The sequence below is a fragment of the Microchirus variegatus genome (assembly GCF_963457635.1).
Source record: "Microchirus variegatus genome assembly, chromosome: 6".
NCBI classification, from domain to species: Eukaryota; Metazoa; Chordata; class Actinopteri; order Pleuronectiformes; family Soleidae; genus Microchirus; species Microchirus variegatus.
In genome coordinates, this window is record NC_139807.1 from 21837043 (window position 1) to 21856514 (window position 19472).

At 42.5% G+C, this 19472-nt stretch overlaps 1 protein-coding gene across 1 annotated transcript; it reads right to left on the reverse strand.

Moving 5' to 3' along the window:
* Positions 1-3547: 3547 nt before the first annotated feature.
* Positions 3548-9697, reverse strand: LOC310928979 (tumor necrosis factor receptor superfamily member 14-like). The gene is made up of 6 exons (XM_083891654.1): positions 9622-9697; positions 9397-9489; positions 6388-6513; positions 6096-6254; positions 5714-5798; positions 3548-4266 (listed from the first exon to the last, which is right to left on the reverse strand). Exons 1-6 carry the CDS (start codon positions 9659-9661, stop codon positions 4098-4100), a joined length of 672 nt encoding a protein of 223 aa, XP_083747780.1. The 5' UTR covers positions 9662-9697; the 3' UTR covers positions 3548-4097.
* Between the last annotated feature and the right edge of the window lie 9775 nt (positions 9698-19472).

A 19472-nucleotide genomic window follows, 5' to 3' on the forward strand; every position in this document is an offset into this window, starting at 1 on the left:
GTCTGACTTATGCCACTTTTCAACAACATGGTCCCGGACACAACTTGACTATTTTACATGTAAAGCGTTGTAAAGCAGTTGTTTTCACTGTGACTGAATCAGAATCAGTTCATTAAAAAGATTGTATTAGTCACTAGTCCAGGCACATTGCGTACATTGAACCGCAGAAGAAGAATAACGTCCGTTGTGGAGGTGTTTCACGAGCGACAGTAGCTATGTCCCAAATGCGAGACCGCGGTCGACGTCGGTCGCGGCCGATGTGGACCGCAGCCGCCGGAGGACTCGGAAGTCAAACGCTGCGAAATTAGACGTAAGATCTGAGCCCAAACTAAAATTTACAGCAGTAAATTAAACAGTAATCTTAATCCAAGCTCCTCAGATATAATACAATGGACATGTCACTGTACCAGGAGTAATTTTCCCTTGTAGAGCTTGTCATGTAGTACCTACTTCACAGAAACAGAAAGTAAACATTATCTTGTGTATATATCTATATATACATACACATGTGTATACACACATATATAGTTTTAGTCATCAGCTGAAAAGCTTTATCTAAAAATCTAAGAAATGTTTAAGCTGTAAAAGTAAAGTAGTAAGTAGTTTTTCTTCACTAATGTAGGATCAACATATTTGTTCTCGTGCTGGAAAGATTCTTCAGGCAGGACGACACATGGGCAGACTTCAGGCTGAGCAGAGAAGCCCTGGTTGTGCTTCTGGATCTTCACAACCAAGACATTTATATTCTATTTAATGTAAATGTTGTTAATAGTGCTTGTTTTGTGTATTACATTTTTATACACACACACATATCTATATATACATATATATATAGATATGTATGTATATATATGTATACATATATATATATATATATATATATACATACATACATATATATATATATACATACATACATACATACATACATATATATATATATATATATATATATATATATATATATATATATATATATATATATATATATATATATATATACATATATATATATATATATACATACACACACACACACACATACATATATAGCTTTTTATGTTAAAATAATAAAATCCAAGATACTATGTATCTTGGATTTTTTTTGGACAGTGTATTTATTATCAAAAAATATAAACAAAAATATAATAAATATGGGGACACATCTTTCAAGGATAGGGAGGAGTCTCTCCATCCTCCTCTCATTTCTCTCCTCATGTCTTCCCTTAGGAGGTCGATCAGTTCACCGTCTCTGTCCCTCTTCCTCCTCTGAGGTTCTGGTCTGTTTGGGTCCTCCTCATCATCATTATCATCATCATCCTCCTCCACCCAATCGTCCTCCTCTTCACCCACTGCTGCAACTTTGCCCTGGTATGTCTGTCCTCATGGATGAGGTGCTGGGACAGAAGCACTCAATCCCTGAGAACATCGCAGGGCAAAGGCTTCCCCATTCTGACACTTGCAATCCTGAAACAGGGGATTCAAACAGGGGATTCATCAAGTCAACAAAAACAACAATGAAAGTACATTTCAAAAGTATATTATTAATGCCCAAGATAAACCAAATATAATGTAAAACACTGAACAGACATCAAACTAATATATACATACTACATAACGTATCCTCACTTAATATTTATTTTAAGTTTTTTTGGCCTGCAAGGGAGTTACATTTTCCTGCAGGTCCATTCTTTGCAAAATGGTACTATTCAGAGACAAAAGACAACAAGGGAAGATGTAGTTTTAGCACGGGGGTTTAAATGACATGTTGCTGCCCCCTTTCACAGTTAAAATGATCATCATAGGCATAATAACATTATGCTTCTCTTTTAGGAAAGACAACAACAACATTTATGTCTCAGAGTGAAGAGGTGAGCTCACCTCTGAGGAGAATACATCGAGCATCATTTTATTAGAAAATAAAAATGATTAACGTATGTTTCTTTCTTGCCACCAACTACAATCAGTGTACGTGGTGAAATAAGTATTATATAAAACCACCACATATATGTTAATTAAAGTTTAACTTAAAACAAAAGTTTGAAAGTTACGCCGTGATTGAAACTACCGTTTCACGGTACTTACAGGCAGCACACAGCGAACAGCGAACAGCAAATGCGGCGGTCAGTCTTGTGACTTGTGCTTATTAATTACATAAATAGCGGAACATTTAAAACAGAAGAAACGTTTAATTTGTTTTATTTCATTCTGATTTGTAATACTTACGTATGAAAACGAACTCGATTCTCCCGCAACACGTCCGCCATGTTGGATTGGAAAAGTTTTGCTGCTGGCGCGCAAAGAATTGTGGGATATGGTCCGCGGCGAAGGATACCCCAGACCTATCCTTCAAAAACAAGCTAACGTCGGCCGCATATCTCGGCCGCATACGGAGCAGTCGAGGTGGACCGGTTCATTCGGGACAGCCGACGGCGCTGCGCTGTGACGTAATTTGACAACATCCGGTCGACGAATCCACCCTTCCTCGGCCGCGGTCTCGCATTTGGGACATAGCTAGTGTCTTCTGACTCTGGGTCTGACTCTGGGTCAAAGGTAGTCAAAGGGACTGCGGCGGGGAGTCGTGAAGAAGCTATTTTTAAACACTGTTAAAACAATGTTTTGATAATGAGGAGCAGTGCATCCACCGTTCCAGAGGGGGGAGCTGTGCTTCGGAGAGAGGGTGTGCAGAATATGTCACTTCCTGGTACTGGCCAATCACAAGACTCTGTCTTCTGGGTGAGAGAGTTGAGTCTTAAATCTCGCAGCTGGGAAACACCGTCAGAAAAGAGGATTTCTGTCGGCTCGTTTACAGCAACTAGGAGGTTCTTGACCATAAAAACAAGTTAATGTATGTAAGTAGACCTCCATAACTAACATATATGTGCAACAGGACCACTCTATGTGACCTTTAAGTGTTTCTAATAGATCTACAGTTGGGCATTTTTTGGCCTGAATCTACCTGTGATGGCCGGCAGTCTGGCGATGTCAGAACATTTTTTCCTGGTAACAGGTGCTAAAGGAAAACCCCCCCAAAAAACGTGCCAAGGGGAGTCGAGCCGGGACCATGTAGTGGAAGAGCAGCATTACTTTAGTGGACTACACTACTATCAGGAGGACAACACTCAAGTTGACTTCTGAAGGAGAATAGTCTCTTCTCATCCACACCACTATTTGCACTAATGTCAGTGAACGACGCAGAGATGTTCTTCATTCGATGTATAACTTCAACTTTGGTTTTTATCTTATGTTAAGTGTATATAGTCAATTTAGAGCATTCACTGGCACTGGAACCTCATCACCACTGCAAGGAAGGTTGATTATGTTTGATTATTTCTTAGCATAAAATTTAAATCGGGAATGTAGGTAAAAAAATGTTTTAAATAGTTGCTAGTAATCACGACTGACTGTCAATTCTCTGTCAAAATTATTGCTGCTGTTATCATTCACCTGGCTGAAATCTAAATAATATTAGGGTGCTTTCACACCAGAGCTGTTGAAAGTAGAGTTTGTTTACTTGGATATTCGGCTTTGTTTGGGGAGGGGCGGGAGAGTAATGTGATCCTGGCTGTCTTCGTGCAAACAACTTCACCCCCCCCCACATCCCACACAGTGATTTATGCACTGTCGTCGCCACTGTCATCCTGCGTGTACATCGCTGCTTCTAGATATCACAAGTGAAGACGCATATCAACACAGTGCCTCGATCCTTGCTTGAAAATCCAAGGAAAACCATTCCCTTAAACAGGAGACAATGGAATATTTACACACACAGTTACTGGTCTATTGGCACAGGATTAGAATTACCTGGGGTAATTGTGCCAGACCTCCCACCTCCTATAGGAGTGATGTACATGACATACATGTCATGTCTTCTTTCAGTACTGCTGCATTTGTCTCATGTACAAAGTGACATGCTGGATAGCCCACTGCCTCACTGCTGCCTTATACTGGGCAGATTCTTGTGCTCGTTTTCAGGAGAGGGGATGTTTAAACTGTGCCACGTTTTCAAGATACTTTGGTCTGCTTACAAAAGTGCAGCGTGAAAGCAAACCTAACTAAATAATTCCCGCCCAGAATAGTCCCCTGGACTCCTTGTGTTAAAAAATCAAGTAAAGAGGTAGAAAAGGTACATACAACAACTGCAACACAAATATTACAAGAGGTGGATAGTCATGGTAACTCAAACCATGACTTCTCAATGATTCCCTGCAGATGACATCGTTATGTGAGTCTCCACGTCTGACCACGTTGTCGGGCTTTGAACAACTGTCAAGACAAGAGTGAGTGGAAACACAACTTTAGTTCTCTGTGATAGAATTCCGATGCAACATTCATTAAATAAACATCAATCTCTGTCATGAATCAATAAAATATGTACAGTTTTTCAATGAAAACATTAAAATCACACAGGAAATGTTGGATTTTGGGAACATTTCTGTGGCACACTTTACCCATGAGGAGCCCACAAGTAATGAAGGGTTAGCGTTTTCATTATTACCTTCATACTCATGCAACCACACCCCACCTTGTTCATAAGTGTGTCTCTGATGTCCACATCACTCTGATGACTAATGTTTTCACATTATTAACAGTTTCTCAGCATCACCACTAAGTGTCGCCAAAGGAACAATAACTGTAGAAACGGGCGTACGCCAGCCATGAAGTTGGCGTGGGCACCGCACATTTCCACGGTCATTTCACGTTTCATACATCTTAACGTGAGCGTGGAAAAGGACGTACGCCACATTTTTGTGCTTACGCAACCTTTGTACATGAGGCCCCTGATCTCTTTCTTCTGTCTCTACCTCACCTCCCTCTTGTCCTTTCTCTCCACCACCTCTCCTCTGTCCCCCATTTTTCCTTTCACCCTAACCCAGCCGAGGAAGATGCTGCACATCTTTGATTTTGGTTCAGTCAGAGATTTCTTCTTCTTCTATTAAAAGGGTGTGTTTTTTCTCTCCACTGATGCCTCGTGTTTGCTCATTGTGTCAATTGTTTGGTTTTTCTGCTCTCCATGATGTTCTCTATGCACAGTGCCTTGATGTATGTTGTGATTCGGCGCTATACAAATACATTTTAATTGTGAATAAAAAGCTGATACGAATCAAAAATGTTTTTGGATTCTCCTGAAATTGTTCTTGTACTGGGTACTCCAACCGTATTCTAGCCACGTAAAATAAGCCTGTACGATATCTTGAGAAAGGCTCTTTAATGGCAAGATGATATGGGTGAACATATTCTTAATATGGCATACACTGGGGTTTCCACACCTTGGTTGAACTTGTAAGAGCCGCTTCGGCCATGGCGTCCACTTTTAATGATTTGCCGCACGCAAGTGACAAGTGATTGTCCTTGGGATCTTGGACAATGCCAGTCTTTGTAATTTTCTTTGGTGAGCCAGAGATTAGATCTTAGATCGGGCCCAAAAAAATCAAGCCCGACCCAACCCAAGCACTTTGTGTTCAAGCTGGACCCGACATATTAACTGTAATTACAAGCCCAATTTAAACCCGAAATGTACACGTACGTCCACTGAGATCCGCTTCCATGAACACATATGCCTGCCTTGTTAATAGTTTACTGTGCCATGTGGAAGCATCTCCATTGCATTTGTTCTGTTTCTTGACTCATGTAATCAGATTTTAATCAATGATTAGATTGAGTTATATGCTATTAAGAGTCATATTGTTAAAAAAAAACAAAAAAAACCTACTTTTTCCAAGCAAGGCACTTCACACCATCCTTTGAAAAATAGCCGTGCTGACAATCCTCACACACAGTATTCGATTCCCTGGTTCCTATGAGAAGGATAAGTCAGTACAAAAGAATCTGCTTTTGTGGACAAAATTAGACATTTGAGAACAGCGCCAATTAAAGGTTTCAGGAAATGCTGATCAACATTTTTCAATGCACTCAGTACTCAATTAATTAAGAAAATAATTGAAATAATAATCAATAATGAAAACAATCGTTAGTTACAGCCTTGGACATAAATCTCGAACATATCTTCTGTTAGCGCAAAACAAACCAACCCACAGATTTGGGAATGACAAATTCATCAGACTGGGAAAACCTTACACTGTGATTTTTATTACCAATTTCTTTTATCTGCTGGCCAGCAGCACAGCGTGAATGTTTATCTGCCAGGCTACATCCTGTGCTATCAGACTCGGATCGGCACATGTAGCCACTTAAAACATCACAAACTGTGTCAGTCCTTGCTGTACACGCCTGCTTGACGAAAAGACCATCAGCTAAAAAAACACACAAAAAAACAGCGTTGTTATTTTATGATTAAACATGATTATCATTATTCCTACTGTAAATTGTAATCGGTTTACCCAATAATTACGGACTACGGTTTGAATTTTGTAATAGTGACAGTACCTGAAACACAGGAAGTGCAGGGGAAACACTTGTTATAACCATTAGGTCGGTTCATAAATGTCCCGTTCTCACAATGGTCGCAGCGAGTGCCACCATGTGGCGTACAATCTCTTCGAACAAATGTGCCTGTTAAAGAAAAAACAAAATAATGATACACGGTAACAGTGAAGTAGAATAGAACAAAACGGTCATTGATTCCAGTTTTTCTTTAACTAAAGGGGACTCTTCTGAGGCTTACTCCGCCCAATGCCTGACTTTGAAAAATGCCAGGAAGCGGGCTGCAACAATTATTCGATTAGTAAATTTATTGTAAACCATTTTCATAATCAATTAATCTGTTTTAATGGGAATTTTCATAATTAAAACAAACTTTCTGATTTTTCAGCTTCTTAATTGTGAATATTTTCTGGTTTCTTTGCTCCATGTAGCAAATAAATCATTAAAACTGAATATTTCTGGTTTGTGGACAAAACAAGACATTTGAGATCATCATCAATTCCAGGTTTAGGAAACACCAATCAACATTTTCTGACATTATACAGACCAAACAAGTACTCAAATAATGGAGAAAACAATCAACAGATTTATGGATTATGAAGTCCTAGTAAGGAGTGAGTGGGTTACAAAGCGATACAATTGTTTCCTGTGAGAAACTGCTGTTACAACAATACTGTGGCACTGGACACTCTTACACAGTGCCCACGTTATACGAGGAATTAAAAACACGGAAGTTCTAGAGCACTGCTCATTTTGCAACGCTGTATGTTCAACGTGGTCTGGTCTTAACCAATATATGTGTAATTTCTATGTAATGTTCTGTACTCCTTCCGTAAACTGCTTCCTAGTTCACCTTCACAGTTCTTGGGTTGCATCTGTGCACAAAGGACACGCCTCAAACTCTGTGTGGAAATTAGAATTTGATTTTGGAACAAGAACATGTGGTGAGAAGAGAGGTGAGAGCTTCGCATAGCAAGGTGGGAGGATAAGGTAAGAGACTGACCGGGCATAGTGTCATTTTTGAAGGTTAGGGACTTTTTTTTTTTTTTTTTTATAGACGGCATTTAGCAAACCGTAGGGCTGCATGTTTCATTATTTCCTCTTCTTTCTGCTTCCATTCTGACTGGGTTGTGAGTTGTACATTCTGTCAACTAACTAATTTTGTGGCTTCCAGTCTAGGGCAGGACGATATGGCCTCAAATCAATATCACGATATATTGAGCAGCTCACCTTGATAACGATAAATGAACGATAAGTTACAAGACGCGAGATGATGTCATCGCCTATTTTGCATAATTGACCATGTATACATGTGTGTTTTACGTCTGGTATCAAATGCAGTGATTTATTTTGTGTGAGACTGAGAGAAGAAACATTTACCGCTCACTGCTCTGACTGCAGAGACTGACTGCCTGAGCCCTTGATTATGCATTTGTGTTTTTTCTCCTTCGTCGTGTTCGCGTAGTATGTTATAGAACGTTGTATTGTGTGAAGGTGTAAAAACCTGCGGCCATGAACGCATCATTTAAAAACCACCAAGTGTATTGTCATTAGCAACATAAGCGGATCTCAGCGGCTCTGTTATTGTTGTAAATAAGACTGTGGCAGCAGGTACAACAAGCTCCCGCTGTGGGGAGGACGTACGTGTACGTTTACGGCTCACGTATTAATAAATTGTCGGGTTTAACTCGGGCTCTGGCAGCACCTGCTGCTTGTTGAGATGGATTTGTGCTTTCACGTGAGAGTTTCCAAACACCACAAAAGTCTCCAGTAACACCAAAAGTCGGGAGATTTGTCACAAGTCGCTTTTGACAAAAAAAGTCAATAGGAGGAGTCAGAAAGTCACCAGATTTAGCGACAAAGTCGGCAAGTTGGCAAAACTGCTACCGGCAGCCGCTTCGTCTTTCCTCACCGTCTTTTTCATGTCTTGTTAGAGAGGGCGTGGAGTCATGTGACTACACGCTGTACACAGCTGAGCGTCTTAAAGGGACACGAACATGCCGGTAGCCTGCCTAACTACACACACAGCCAAAAACTACTTTTCTTTTAATTATTGAATATATCAACAAGGGCAAAATGACGTTGATTATCGTCGTAAATTTCGATAACGATAAATTCTCGATATATCGCCCAGCCCTATTTCAGTCTCTCTCTGCCAATTATCTGCCATTCGCTGGTCTCTAAAACAAAGCCCCTGTGAAGACAGGCTTGTTGTCCTCTGAGCTAGAACAAAGCTGAACTGAGACTGACAGTTTATCACTGAATTCAACAGCACAAGACACAAGTCTCTAACACAGGAGTGTCAAACTCATAAAGGAACTGGGGCCCATGAATGTCAAATCGGGTAAAGATGGGGTCGGTATATAGAGAAGAAAAGTGTGGGGGGACAACTATAACACAATATTCCATTGTGATGAATTTCAAAGTGAAAGTGCATGTTTACATATGTTTATAAACTTAATTTAATGTTGAATAGATTTAATAATGTGATAATTATAACCAAATTACTATTATAAAATATTGCTAGCAAACATATGTAGCATTATACTTGTCTATTTCCTGTGTGGTGTGCCACAAAAAAACAGAAGACTTAAAGGGAAAACTGTTCCTGGGGAACCTGATTAACATGTAACTTTTTTATTTATTTAACTGTGGTGAGACAAATATTTTGCTGACACCCCAGCCTAACAAGTGCTGTTAAAGGTTTCTTTTAGCCCCCACACGTCCTTCCTCTTTAAGGTATTTGGCTCCAGAGCTTTGATACAGGAGATGGTGTGTAGACAGAACAGAACGGAACATTATCTCAGATAAAACCCAGCCTTGATGGAGAACTGTGTTCAACAGCAACTTTTGCTGCAAGTAAAAAAAACATTTCAAAGTACCTGTTGTGGTCTGTCATATCAGGCTATGATAATGTATTTATCTCCATGTGTGTATTCTGTCTCCCCTCACAGGCTAGTGGGGAGTCATAGAAAATGAACTGTGCCTTTGATTAAAACTATCGTGTTATACCTTCATAGCACATCGGACAGCACTGTCCGTCACTGGTCTGATACTCCTTTTCTCGACAACACGACGCTGGCACAGTGAATACAACAAAACACCCTACAACAGAGGAGAGAGACACAAAGAACAGCGTATCACATGCTTAAGCTGTTAGCATATATCGCTAAGCTAATGCTAACTTTCTGTTTCGACGTACTTCGGGAAAACGCTTAGCGTCGCTGTGTCACTTACCAAACAAAAACGACACGGGCGACATATTTAAAGACGTCATTCGGAGAAACCCCTCAAAAAGGATATATCTGCAGACCCTGAAAAAAACACGCCCCCGAAGAAACTAATTTGGGTGAGAGAGAGAGATCACATGTGACGTGATGACGTTTACGTACTTGAAGAAGAAGGACGAGAGAGCGGTAACCCATCCATCTTTCCATTATCTACCGCTTCATCCTCCACCCATGGATGTATAATATGAACTGGATAGAGCACCGCCCCCTCTGCCTTGAAGACAATTTTTGCATGGTGGCCACTGTGGGTACTGCAAAAAAAAAATCCCATGGAGCCCAAAAAGCAATTTTCCCATTGACCGCAATAGTAAAATAGACGCGTGTAAAAGTGTCCACAGGACACCTCGAGGCATGGACACGGGCTTTTATAAATGTTTACATTATATTTTTTTAATTTATTGAGTTTCATGTTTGAAAAACATTCCTAAAGGCCATAAAAAGCCCAGACAAATCTTTTTTCTCAGAGTGACGTCACAGCTGTGTACGAGCACAGCCAAGCGCGGTCATGTGGCGTCTCGGGAACAGCGCAACTGTCAGTGAACCGAACGACATGAAAACTTCATGTGAAATGTGAATAAATGAAGACAATGCGGGGTTTTCCGTTTACATTTTTAAAATATTATGACAAAGCAAGTTTTAGTTGTTTATTCGGCGCTCATTTACATTTATTTTAAAACGTATTATCGATGTATTAACGAGCTGTTGTGTGGATTCATTGAGGAGAGGAGACTGACATGCTGCACTTTATCACTGTGTTCAGTCCCGGACATCGTGACACTGATGACGGTGTGGACTACGAAGCTGTGACCGTGTGATGCACTGAGACCTGCGGTCACTTCACCACTGATTCCCGGGGAGGCTGTTTGTCTTATCGTCACAATCGGTTCATAAAGTTACTGTTAAATGTGATGAATACGCGAATTATAGTTGAATACAAACGTGTTGAGTGAAATAATCGGGAGTTATAAACCTACTTTAACACGTTGTTATTGTTCCTAATAATAATTATATAAGTATATAAGGGAAATCAGACAAAAACAACACGATTCCTGTAACACATATAAAGTAATAGTCACGGTCCTAACCCAAATAAACCATTTTTATTGATCGTTTTAATCTTTAACTCCGTCATTGTACTTTTCAGCTTCACTATATTCACTTCGCTATCGTTGATTTTGCATTTATTTACAAATCCATGGTTTAAAGCCGAAGTAAACGTGACGCCGGTATTCATGAAATCAGCTAGCACACGTCATTAGCGTACTCCCATCATGCCTTTCGCTGTTCATGTACGCGCCGAGCAAGTCGATAACGCGGACGGCTTGTTCACATAGCCGAGAGGAATTATGGTAGGGACACTACTGCGCATGCTCTATGGGCCCCATAACCCGGAAATAAACGCGGAAGTCAAAAACTTTTTTGGCATATGTGCTGGGTGAGCAGCTTCATAGGAATGAACGGAAGCAAAGGGGCGGTGCTCTATCCAGTTCATATTATACATCCATGGTCAGAGGCTGAAAGATCTGTCACGGGGGAAGATGGGGGATAGACCCACTACTTGGTGGGCCCACCCCCAACCCCCCTGATGGTCTTCCCGTATCTCCCCCAATGCCCTAGTTGTGTGTGTGAGTTATATACCAGATCCGGTGGGGGAGCATGGAGGGCAGGCAAGGTTGACCACCCAGGCCGGTTGCTAGCTTCCTGACTAGCAGAGCCGTGTATCCCTGCCCACCCAGCCCCCCAGCCCAGAAGAGGCCAGCCCGCTCAGACCGGGGCGATGTGTGCAGTGTTGTGCCGGTATATGCAATGTTCTAATCGTGATGTGGTTGGAGTCTCTGGAAGGAGTACTGGAAAGTGCTCCAACCGGGGACTCCATAGTTCTGCTGGAAGACTTCAACGCCCACGTGGGCAATGACAGTGTGACCTGGAGAGGCGTGATTGGGAGGAATGGCCTCCCCGATCTAAACCCGAGTGGTATTTTGTTACTGGACTTCTCAGTTTGTCCATAACAAACACCATGTTCAGGCATAAGGGTGTCCATCAGTGCACGTGGCACCAGGACACCCTAGGCCGGAGGTCAATGATCGACTTTGTGGTCGTGTCATCTGGCCTCCAACCGTATGTCTTGGACACTCGGGTGAAGAGAGGGGCTGTGCTGTCAACTGATCACCACCTGGTGGTGAGTTGGATCCGCTGGCAGGGGAGGAAGCTGGACAGGCTTGGCAGACCCAAGCGTGTTGTGAGGGTCTGCTGGGAACGCCTTCGGAATCACCTGTCAGGGAGGTCTTCAACTCCCACCTCCGGGAGAGCTTTGACCAGATTCCGAGGGAAGCTGGAGATATTGAGTGGACCATGTTCTCCACTTCCATTGTGGACACGGCCGCAAGGTCTATGGTGCCTGTCGCGGCGGCCATCCCCGAACCCGGTGGTGGACACCGGAAGTAAGGGATGCTGTCAAACTGAAGAAGGAGTCCTATCGAGCCTGGTTGGTCTCCTGAGGCAGCTGACAGGTACCGACAGGCCATGCGGACGGCGGCTCGAGCAGTCGCAGAAGCAAAAACTCGGGTCTGGGAAAAGTTCGGGGAGGCCATGGAGGAGGTCGACCGCGTCCCTCGTGGCATTCTGTGGGGGGTGCTCTCCGGGAGTATGGGGTCGGGGGCCCTTTGTTAAGGGCCGTGCGGTCCCTGTACGACCGGAGCAGGAGCTTGGTTCGCATTGCCGGCAGTAAGTCAGACTTGTTCCCAGTGCATGTTGGACACCGGCAGGGCTGCCCTTTGTCACCGGTTCTGTTCATTATTTTTATGGACAGAATTTCTAGTCGCAGCCAGGGGCTGAAGGGGTCCGGTTCGGGAGCAACTGGATTTCATCTCTGCTCTTTGCAGATGATGTGGTCTTGATGGCTCCTTCGAATCAGGAACTCCAGGATGCACTGGGGCGGTTTGCAGCCAAGTGCGAAGCAGCTGGGATGAGAATCAGCACCTCTAAGTCCGAGGCCATGGTTCTCGACCGGAGAAAGGTGGCTTGTCCCCTCCATTGTATCGGTCTGTTGTGGTGAAGAAGGATCTGAGCCGAAGGCAAAGCTCTCGATTTACCGGTCAATCTACGTTCCTACCCTCATCTATGGTCATGAACTTTGGGTTATGACCGAAAGATCAAGATCCCGGATACAAGCGGCTGAAATGAGTTTTCTCCACAGGGTGGCAGAACGCTCCCTTAGAGATAGGGTGAGGAGCTCTGTCACCCGGGAGGAGCAGCTCTGTCACCCGGGAGGAGCTCGGAGTAGAGCCGCTGCTCCTCCACATCGAAAGGAGCCAGCTGAGGTGGCTCGGGCATCTGTATCGGATGCCCCCTGGACGCCTCTTTCGGGAGGTGTTCCGGGCATGTCCCACTGGGAGGAGACCCAGAGGAAGACCCAGGACACGTTGGAGTGACTATGTCACTCGGCTGACCTGAGAACGCCTTGGGGTCCCCCCGGAAGAGCTGGAGGAAGTGTCCTGCGAGAGGGCGGTCTAGGCGTCCCTTCTCAGACTGCTGCCCCCGCGACCCGGCCCAGGATAAGCGGAAGAAGATGGATGGATGGATGGATTTACTTGCAAACGATAATAATTGGCTCATAAGCCGATTTCAGTCAGAGTGTGCCATTCAACACTGAGCCAAGCCATGCCAGCTATGTGGGACGGAATCATCCGAATGTCGAGTAGATGCATTGAGCAAATCAATGATTGGATGGAGCAGAATTTTCTCCAATTAAACAAAGAAAAAACTGAAATTATCGTTTTTAGAGCCAAGGATGAACAATTAAAAGTTAGAACCCAGCTTTAAATGGTCATGCTAAAAACCACAAACCGAGCCAGAAACTTAGGCATTGTCATGGACACTTTATGTTCATATTTATTTCAGACAAAGTGCAGTTACAATTCCAAACAGAAAACAAGACAGAAGAACATATAACGAAATTAAAGGTCACATAGAGTGGTCCTGTTGCACATATATGTGAGTTATGGAGGTCTACTTACATATATTAAGTTGTTTTTATGGTCAAAATCCTCCTAGTTGATGTAAACGAGCCGATTGAAATCTGTCCTTTTCGAAGCGCTTGTCAGTTGCGCTATTTCAGCCATAAATCTCGCCCGAGAAGACAGAGTGTGTTGTGATTGGCCAGCCAGCGTAGAGCCTTCCCACCTGTGTTGTGATTGGCCAGGTATCTGGAAGTGACATAATCTATCACGTCAGCTCTCAGAAGCGCAGCTCCCTCTCTGGAGCGGTGGATGCACTGCTACTCATTATCAAAACATTGTTTTAACAGTGTTTAAAAATAGCTTCGTCACGACTCCCCGCCGCAGTCCCTTTATGACTTTAAACCGGAGTCAGACCCAGAGTCAGAAGACACTGTTGCTCGTGAAACACCTCCACAACGGACGTTATTCTTCTTCTGCGGTTCAATGTACGCAACCGGATGTGCCCGGACTACCGCCTGGAGCAGGACGATCGGTTGTTCAGGAGAACCGCTGCTTACGTAACTATTACGGGATTTTCAGTGATCTCGTTGAGCCCCGAGGTAATGACGCAGATACACACCAAAAAAAACAGCGATAATAGGAACTTCTCAACTAGTGAAAAAACAAGACTCAGTCATGTTTTAGTGGTTCCACTTAGTGTAAGTATAGGCGATAAAACACAGCGCACATTTCACCGTGAATGTTGCCCCCCCCCACCAGGGAGAGTACTTCAGAGCTCCACCTTAGCTCCTCCCTGTGAAATACGAGAGTACAGGCGAGGGAGGAAGAGTGGCTGCACAGCGGAGCACAGTATTTTACACAAACGTCCAGCCTCAGAGGATTTGTGTCCAGTAGATATATTTTATGTATGTTTGCATCAGACTGTTTTGTGAACCTCGGTCAGTACAATTCTGGACTGAGCAGAAGACTGAACAATGAAAGTGTTCACCGTGTCAGTGCAGTAGGCTGACTCGTGAAATGTACTGTGGTGTGTTTTTGTGCTCGGGGAAATTGGCTTTAGGTTCGTATGCTTATCAAGTATCATGTTTGTATGCTTCACTGCTAGCACGAGCAGAGACGTGGCCTCCGGCCTAACAAACAGTAATAACTTCTAAAAAGGTATGTTTACTTTGTCATTGCTCGTGTAACGGCAGCTAAGGCTAAATGTGGTTAGCTTCAGAAGCCCTTTGTTGATTTTAGAGACTCGCGGAAAGTAGGTTGACTGTGAAATATACTGTGATGTGTTTTTGTGGTCGGGGAAATTGGCTTTACGTTCGTATGTTTATAAAGTATTGTATGCTTCGCTGCGGGCACGGGCAGAGACTTTATGATTTAGCTGGTCGTGTATTTCCTATGCTAGAAAAACACCTTGAACGCACCAGTTACGTGCAGCTTGGAAGTGACATGTGCGTACCAATAATATGAGGAGCCAGATTGAAAGCACGACTGTTGGAAACACGACCAGCGACACCACAACACAGTCCTCTATTAAGGACACTCTTTACAATGCCGTGTATATTAATCGTGATATCAATATCAATCAAATTCATCTTTTTTGTTATTACGTATGGACATACAGCCACACCAAAGTAACTCAGTTATGCAGCTAAATAATGTAATGTAAATCATTAATTTAAAAGAAACCGACTAATGTTTACATGTTAAATACAAAGAGGTGATAAAAGAAGTCCTTCATTTGAAAATTAATCTCCATTGTCTGAATATTTTGGGAATATGTACAATGTGTTCTTATTCTGATTTAGCATTTTATTCTTTTGTCTCCCAACACTTTACCTGGCAGGCATGCACTTCATTGAAAATACAGAGCGTCTGATGGTGAGCTGCTGTTCAAGTGGAAGAAAGGAGAATGCACAGCAAAGCCAACGTTCAGTAAGTTTTCTTTTTAACTTTTTATTGAAAGTCACACTAGAAATGTAAACGTCCATTAGAAAATGTGTGTAAACAAAACAAATATATAAATTATACTAGTAAAATAAATAAACACAACAAATTAAACACAATATTGCACTTTCTGTTATTGCAGACAACGTGGATGAAATAGTGGACCTGGTGTTGGAGAAGGTGTTTCAGGAGCCTGGTCCATACACAGATGCAGTTATGAGAATGTCCATCCCTGAAGATCGCTCTGCACAGTTTGAGAAGCCGGACAAAAAGGAGGTGATGGAGCGATATGTGACGAGGTTCAGTTAAGAGCCGGTCTGAACCCCACATAGATGTCTTCAGTGTCAGGGAATTATCTCTGTAGCACCACACAGCTGGGCAGTGGCACACCAAGTTTTTGTCCCAGAAAACTGTAACGGCTGAACAGAGTGTGTATATAAATGTTTAGTTGTACATGTACATTTTTTAGTTTAGTTTACTGTTTCTTTCTGTCACATGATGTAAACATGTCAATAAAGTGTGCTGAGAGTGAATTTGATTTTGTTCAGAAATGTAAATGTGTTTGATATGCAACATTTTAACAATAGTCAAACTACCTTTAGAAATGGAAAATAAGGAATGGAACACCGTTGCAAAATTAAATTTATATATGTGTACTGTTACAATAAAAACAATAAATAAAAATAAAAAACAATCTACTTGCACTGCTGCACACCTGGCAAAAATTTACAACATGCAAAATACCCTAATAACACAAAATCAAAACAAAATACTCTTCTTTTTCAAAGAACAAACCAGTGCTATACTCCCTCAGCACAACATTTATCATACAGGGCTGCAACTCTGCTGAAATGTTTATGTGACGGAAACACGTGACGCTTGTCCAAAGTCTGAACAAGTGTCTTGAATCCTGGGTTGTTTACAGTACTGATGCTAACATGTCCTTCACTACCATAAATGTCACAGTCTCCGTTATCTCCTGATGTCGTGGTGGGATATGAGGCAGCAATGTAAAGAGTCTGCCGTGAGGACCGTGTTGTGATGGCTGATGAGCTAGCACTGAGTGAATAAGTCTGTCGTGATGCCTTCAGGAGCAGACACTACAGCGCGAGAGACTTAGCAAACAATTTCCTTTCGCTCGACGTCCGTCAATGTGTTTCCAGTTAGCAGATGTCCCACATTTCTTCTCAACCAAAGGCTGCCTTTCTGTCGTGTTTCCACGTTCTCTCCTCATATTATTGATCCACACATGTCGCACACTTGCAGCTGCACGTAATACAGGTGCATTCAATGTGTTTTTCTAGCATAGGAATTTACATACACGCCGCGCCGTGCGGCGCATTTATCGTTTTTCTTCTATTTTAATGTTTTTATGATCGCGAGAAGCCAAAATCGTGGTCACTCTATGTATTACATTGAAATGCAGTAACAACGGGTAAACGGTCATTACTATGGGGTATATGGAGCGGGGGTTGTGATGACGCTGCATGTCAATAGGTGATAAGTGGCTACAGTATGGCTGTGGCTAGTAAGTTAGATGTCCAACATAACAATGATGTAACGTTATTACAGAGGAGCTGAGAATAAAAAAAGAGTGCTTTTACATTCCCGCTGGTGTGGAGAACACGGGAGTAGCATGCTCGTTACTCAAACAAATCTAGAGTTTTATAAGCAGTGAGTTACACAAACAGCGGCCAGCGATCGCAGTATTTAGTCCTTGACCGTTTTTAACCGACGTACAAACACAAACATTTTTAAGAAAAGTTTAAATAGAGATCATAACTAACCATTCTGACACGTCCTGTTGCAGTCTACATACAACTTCTTCTGTGGCTTCCTCTTCTTGGTTCGTGTTCAACTGTTGTCATGGTAACATGAGAGTGCCGGCGTCAACACTCCCCTGGAAGCAGTGGATGTGTGTTTAACTTGGTCTCATCCACATGTAAATGACCAGGCACAAAACCGAGCGTTTTGAAAAAGGCTGTTTTGGCAGAGTTATTGAACTGCTATTGTGCTTCATCCTTATGATATTTTGACTAAAGCATGACACAGACATGTTCATTAGGGCATCAGGAACTAGTTCAACTTGGGGTAATAGGGTAAAATATGGGACCTTTAAAGTCCCCGCAGATGAAGATTTCTTTTTTTTACTTCTGATAGAAAAGGTTTCCTCCATCCAGTCTTTGAATGTTTCTATATTGGATCCAGGTCGGTATACACAGCTAATGATCACATTTTTTGATTTTTCATTGATGATTTTGATGGAAATACATTCCAAGACATTTCCGACCACTGCTGTCATATCACTGAGCACTCTGAATTTCAAGTTTCTGTCAACATATATCGCAACTCTTCCTCCGCCCTTATATTGTCTGTTTATATATCTCAGTTCATAACCCTCCATTTCAAAATCCAATCCCTTGTTTGTGGTAATCCAGGTTTCAGATATGGCAATGATGTTGAAGGGTTGCAGAAACTGATGCAAATATTCCCTGATGTTACTGAAATTTTCATATAGACTTCGGAAATTGAAATGAATAATGGAAAGTTTGTCTACTGTGTTAATTTTCTGATTATATTGATCATTTGTGTAGTAACAGCAACTGTTATTGATGGCTGTGAAAAAGTTATTATCCGGGTCTATTTTATATTCCAAATCATGAGTATTGTGATCAGTGTATTCAAAGTTTTTTAGCTCGAGGTAATCAATGCTATTGTTTCCAGCTATACAAAAGTATTTATTTCCGTTGTGTGTCATGGTTGTGTTTTGAGGAATCGATCCTACCTCGCAGTCCAGTTTTCTGTTGATCACTGAAATCTGTCCAGCTCCTCCAAGTTCCGGATGACCACAACTTTGGCCTGCTCTGGTGCCCCGTTAAGTTTAATGAACATTTTGCAATTATTAGTCCATGTACCTTGAATTTTCCCTTGCTTTTTCAGACTGTGTGCTTTTCTTGCTATGTCGGCGTTTCGTTTAGTGAGGTGCTCGTTTATGTATACATTTGATCCTCTCAGTTTCCTTCCTTGTTTCACTAGTGCAACCTTGTGTTTCCTGCTTACAAATCTCATGATGACAGCTTGTGTATTATTGTCATTTCTACTTGACAGAGGTTGACATGCCTCTATGGTGAAAGTCCACATCAATCCCCTTTGAGCGGAGAAAGGCTCCCCCCGTTGCCCGTAGTCACCGCTCGGGCATATGATCGGGGTTTGATACGGAGCCCGGTGACAATCACGTCTTTTACCCTGCTATGCTGCTCCAGCTCCGCCACCCGGTTCTCCAGGTCTGCCAGACGCTGGTCCTTCTCGGCATTCTGGATCCTAAGAGCCTTTACCCCCTCCACCAGGTCCAGGATGCCTTTCTGCTGCTGTTTAACAGCAGAGATCTCCCCAGCTAAAAAAAGTTTTTTTTGAGTTCATCTCCTTCTTCGGCTGTCAGCCCTTTTTTCGGTGGCATGTTGTCGCTAGGTAGCGCCAGCTGTTAGCCTTTTTTAGCAGTGTGGGTGGTGAAATGCTTTTTCCTTGTCGCTTACAGTGCCCATAAATATCCTCTACACCAGGGGTCACCAACGTGGTGCCCGCGGGCACCTGGTAGCCCGCGGGCAGCCAATACGGTGCCCGCGGGCTCACTTCACTTCACCTCACTTGCATGTATCCGTATGATCTGTCAGTAAAATATCTTTGATATTGTTTATAAAAACTGGTAATCGTTAGGAGTAAGCACTGGAAGGAATGTGTATGCAGTTGAATGCATAATATTAATCATTGAAATGGTAAACAAACAAAAAAATATTATATGGTAGCCCTCCATATTATTTTTTACCCTTAAGGTAGCTCTCTGTCTCAAAAAGGTTGGTGACCCCTGCTCTACACTGTGCTGAGAGCATTCAACGCGACT

Coding starts and splice junctions, on each gene's coding strand:
- LOC310928979 (XM_083891654.1), bottom strand. CDS start 9,661: ATGACGTCTTTAAATATGTCGCCCGTGTCGTTTTTGTTTG. Junction 6,255..6,387: donor CTGCACTTCCTGTGTTTCAG/GTACTGTCACTA, acceptor GTGTTTTTTTAG/CTGATGGTCTTTTCGTCAAG. Junction 5,799..6,095: donor CCAGCAGATAAAAGAAATTG/GTAATAAAAATC, acceptor TCCTTCTCATAG/GAACCAGGGAATCGAATACT.